The sequence below is a fragment of the Dipodomys ordii genome, unplaced genomic scaffold (assembly GCF_000151885.1).
Source record: "Dipodomys ordii isolate 6190 unplaced genomic scaffold, Dord_2.0 Scaffold7, whole genome shotgun sequence".
Taxonomy (NCBI): Eukaryota; Metazoa; Chordata; class Mammalia; order Rodentia; family Heteromyidae; genus Dipodomys; species Dipodomys ordii.
This window is the reverse complement of record NW_012267223.1, coordinates 14,932,359-14,937,387: the sequence shown is the minus strand read 5'-3', so window position 1 is coordinate 14,937,387 and position 5,029 is coordinate 14,932,359. Positions and strand designations below refer to the sequence as shown.

Here is a 5,029-nt window from a genome sequence, read left to right as displayed (position 1 = left end):
CAGTTATTTAACTAGCTAGCTAGCTAGTCCAATTATGGAAACCAATGAGATTATCCTAGGGAAACTGGGTACACCAAGAACACAGAGGTACACTGAAATTGCTGGAAACAAACACACCATTGTAGACCTGCTAGAGAGAGAAAAAGAATGACTCAAGAGAATGTGTAGTCTGATGTTTATGCGACCTACTCAGTTATTGTCTACCTACAATGATCATTAGCCTAGTTGTACAACACATGAACAACCAGGAACACCCAAAGTTTGTGTAATTTGGAGATAGACCTGGCTTTTTTAAAGATAAATATTAAAAGCAAGCTAGACTTGCTTATTAAAGCAGCAAGACACTTTTAATAAGATATAATTTATAATGACAACATGCACATAATAATGCCCTTGAACGAATAACAAAGCAACTGACTTAAAGGACAATTATAGTAATAATAAGGGCAATGAAAAATAATCATGCAGAGACAAGTGTCTAAAGCCAGTTTGCTCCAATTCTGTTCACTGGCATTTAATATTCCCCCCTGTCCCCAAATGAATACTGCATAAGTACTTAACTGCATACTTACCATTTACTGGAGAAGCATTTACCATTAGATTGACCACTGGATCTAGGAAAAACCGAAAAAAACACCATGCTCTGGAATGTTACTACAGAACTAAAAACACAACCATAATCAAACTCACAGGAGAGTGTGAGATACCTTCATCATTATCTAGGTTTATCTGGAAGTCTTTTATTTTCTAAAGCAAATCATCCTGTAGAGAATAAGCCATTGTATTGATATATAGATATCTATCTATCTATATCTATCTATCTATATATATATATATAATCTGACCTTTGCTACTTTCATACCCTTCCACCCCCTCCCCACACATACATATACACACATGACTGCTACACACACATGTCCTTTAGTGTGGGAAGGTGGTATATGATGGATTATCTAGATAGTCATGTCTCTCCTTTCTCTCCAAATTAAAGATAATGAAGTCATAAGTGTAATTACTGAAGGAGTTAGGAACATAATTACTGAACTAATCTCAAAACATGTTGCTGACTGTAGTACAAGAAAACTCAGTGTATAGCTGTCAGAACCACTTGCAGTGTGATAAGCATCTTGTATTCGCAAACCTAGATGCTACAACAAACTTCCCTATTAGTAAATGCTCAGGGTAGCTTGCTGCCTTCAAGCCATACCTAATTTGTTAAGAGGAAGTCCATTAAAGTTGAATGAGCTTAAAGGAGGATATTAGACAGTATTTGAAGACGGAGTGGGTTGGAGGTGAATAAGAAAGTACAGCAGGCTCCTGCTCCTATTGCATTTCAAGATTCCAAACCTGACCTCTGCAGACATCTCTCCTTTCATCTTGGATGCTTCAGGAAACTTCATAGCAGTTCTTATGTTAAGGCTTGGAGATTATAGATCAAGACTGGGGAGCGGGAAGAGGGGTGGGGAGGGAGGAGAAAGAGAGGGAGGAGAGGCTGTGGTGACCATGGGTATTTCCCAACATTCAGGCCCACAATTCCCAACGCATACACATTCAAATGCTACACTTCCTTTGAACTCTCTCCTCTGTATTTTGACAAGAGGATCCCAAACAAAAGCAAACACAAGAACACTTTAATTCCTCTTCCTCCAATCCATTTCCAATCACTGTCAAGGGCAGTCTTTATTTTAACTACCTTCTTATCCCGCGCTAACCACATGAATGTGGATTCACACGAGGCCTTCTACTCTTCCCTCCTCTTCTCCCCATTCCTTTATGACGTACCTGTGTGTGTGTGTGCGCGTGCGCATGCACACGTGTGGGGTAAGCTAAGCATACCAGGGCAGGCACAAAGGGCACAAGTGCTCAAGCACTGTGGGAGACCCCAGGGCTGGCTTGGGCTCAGGTCCTGCTGCTCCAACGCCAAGGGACCTCGGATAGCGAGCCCTGATTTCGCCATCACTCACTATGGCCAGCCAGTTCTGCCCGCCTCTTGCCCCATGCTTCTCTCCCTTGAAACCCTTGGCTTCGAACTTCCAAGACCTGCAGGCGGGTATGTCCCTAGCGATCCAGCGCAGCGACAAGAGGATCCACCATGCCGTGGTCACCGAGATCAACAAGAAAAACTCTTGCGTCACGGTAGAATGGGTGGAGAAAGGAGTCAAAAAAGGGAAGAAGATTGACCTGGAGACCCTCTTCCTCCTGAATCCAGATCTGGCGTCTGCTGAGCACCAAAGGACCTCCAGCAATCCTTTGCTCCTCTCGTCTGCCATCGGGGATCAGTGTACCACCTTGGGGCCTTGGCTTGCCATGATCCCCCAGATAAAGGAAACTCCCTCCGGGGACAGTGTGCCCTTGGTGTCCCCCAGCCACCCGTGTCTGATGAAGCAGAGAAAGTCTCCCTGCCTGCTGGAAATCGAGAAACTGCAGAAGCAGCGGGAGAAGCGCCGGAGACTGCAGTTGGAGATCCGCGAGAGACGCGAAATGGACGTCAACACCGGGAACCCCAACTGGGAGACGAGGCGCATGATCGAAGAGTACCGCCAGCAACTGGGCAGCCACAAGGTGTGCAGCCCGGGAGCCCCCGAAGTCCATCGGATCTGTGTGTGCGTGAGGAAGCGGCCCCTGAGCCAGCGAGAGACCAACATGAAGGACCTGGACATCATCACCATTCCCTCAGATAATGTGGTCATGGTGCATGAGTCCAAGCAAAAGGTGGATCTCACCCGCTACCTGGAGAACCAGACCTTCTGTTTCGACCATGCCTTTGATGACACAGCCTCCAACGAGTTAGTGTACCAGTTCACTGCCCGGCCCCTGGTGGAATCGATCTTCCGCAAGGGTATGGCCACCTGCTTCGCCTATGGACAGACTGGCAGTGGGAAAACGCACACCATGGGCGGAACCTTTTCTGGGAGTCTCCAAGATTGCTCCAAAGGCATTTATGCCTTGGTGGCTCAGGATGTCTTTCTTTTGCTTAAAAACGCCACGTACGAGAGGCTGGATCTCAGGGTGTACGGGACGTTTTTTGAGATTTATGGAGGCAAAGTGTACGACTTGCTGAACTGGAAGAAGAAGCTGCAGGTTCTGGAGGATGGCCATCGGCAGATGCAAGTGGTCGGGCTGCAGGAGAGAGAGGTGTGTTGTGTGGAGGAATTACTGACCCTCGTGGAACAGGGAAACAGCTGCAGGACTTCCGGGCAGACATCGGTTAATTCCCACTCTTCCAGGAGCCACGCCGTGTTCCAGATCATCCTGAGGTCCAAGGGAAAACTTCACGGCAAGTTCTCCCTGGTCGACTTAGCCGGGAATGAGAGGGGCGCGGATACTGCCAAGGCCAACCGCAAGAGGCAGCTGGAAGGGGCAGAGATCAACAAGAGCCTCCTCGCCCTTAAAGAATGTATCAGGGCTTTGGGTCAGAATAAGTCTCATACCCCATTCAGAGCTAGCAAGCTCACCCAGGTACTTCGGGATTCCTTCATAGGCCACAACTCTTCCACTTGCATGATTGCTACCATCTCGCCAGGGATGACTTCCTGTGAGAACACCCTCAACACTTTAAGGTACGCCAACAGAGTGAAAGAATTAGCTCTCGATCTGAGGCCCTGTCATGGATGCCTCTCTGCCATGAGACCTGAGCCACCACAGATGTCAGAGAAGCCCGTGAGGAATTCATGCATGGCCCTGCAGAGGGACAGAGTGGGTAAAATGCCCTGTGCGCAAAAGGAGCAGGACAGACAGAGCGAACACATCGCAGCGTTATCCGCGTCGCTCGTGAAAGACGCAGCAGCTACATGGAAGGAGGCGGATCAATGGTGGGAGAACATACAGGAGATAACGATGGGAGTCAACCGGGACCCGGATGTCTGCATCACCCAGTCATTGTCCATGTTGGATCAGAAAATTGACGTCCTGGCTGAAATCCAAAAGAAACTCAAACGATTACGAGCTGATCTCCAAAAGAGGAGCCAAGTAGAGGGTAGCCAATGACAAGAGATCAGGATTGGAAGTAATGAGTAGTGTGAGTGTGAGTACCTCTCTTAGGGGGAAATCTGTCCAAAGTATCTAAACATAAGTATCCTCCCCACAAAGTTGACAATACCTTAAAACACACTGGTCAAAACGACGGTCTTTCTTCTTCCTCTGTATTTTGTACTTTATTTATATTCTGTAGGACATTGGCTCTCAACAATTGAGTTACCCCTCCTCCCAGCCTCCCCTTGGTAACATCTACACACATTCATTATTACCACCGGAGAGAGGGGAATGTTTATATATCTTAACTGAAAATAACTGTAGGAATTAAGTTGCAAAATCCCATCTGTAGAGTAAGTCAGTTTAGATAAAAATCAAATTTACTCTATGTGCAGTTAGCAAAGAAAAATATAGTCCAAGGAGTAAATTTAGTGATACCCACTCATAAATGTTTAACTATTGCATTACAGCATATATTCAAATAGCTTCTAAGACCTGGTAATTCTGGGAAGAGGGAGAGGGCTTTTTAGACAATATGTGAAAGCCTAGAATTGAGAGAATTTTCTTTAAAATCTTCCAGAAAGTTGAATGAATGTGTGTGTGTGTGTGTGTGTGTGTGTGTGGAGGGAGAGAGAGATCTATCCATCTATCTATATGCATATCTGCAGAACACACTAGCTTCTTATTCATTGCTTACATGCAACCAAATGCTTTGGTTGAATTACAACTCTTCCTTGACAAGTGGCTATTAATCTTTCCACTGATTTGAAAATCATTCTCGAGAGTACATAGATTCCTAAGAAGGATATGAAAAAGCATAGAGAAAATTTTATATGAACATCAGAAAGTTAAAATATGATTTAAATAAAAGTGACTCAGAAAATAAATTAATTGGACTCCACCAAAAGAGAATGGTTGACAATTTGCATGTATGCCCTGAAGTTAAAAAGGAGGATTGTAAAGTAAATTAAGTCTTTAACAAGATGATTGGGAAATGTCAGAGCTCCTAAATTGAGAAAAAATAAATACTTTTAGTACTTTAAAAATATCCATTTAA

General features: G+C 45.0%; 1 protein-coding gene across 1 annotated transcript; it reads left to right on the top strand.

The window, feature by feature from the left end:
• The first annotated feature begins 1,965 nt into the window (after positions 1 to 1,965).
• Positions 1,966 to 3,987, top strand: Kif2b (kinesin family member 2B). Its single transcript, XM_013036718.1, has one exon. The coding sequence runs from the start codon at positions 1,966 to 1,968 to the stop codon at positions 3,985 to 3,987; it is 2,022 nt and encodes a 673-aa protein (XP_012892172.1).
• The last annotated feature ends 1,042 nt before the right edge of the window (positions 3,988 to 5,029 follow it).

Coding starts and splice junctions, on each gene's coding strand:
- Kif2b (XM_013036718.1), top strand. CDS start 1,966: ATGGCCAGCCAGTTCTGCCCGCCTCTTGCCCCATGCTTCTCTCCCTTG.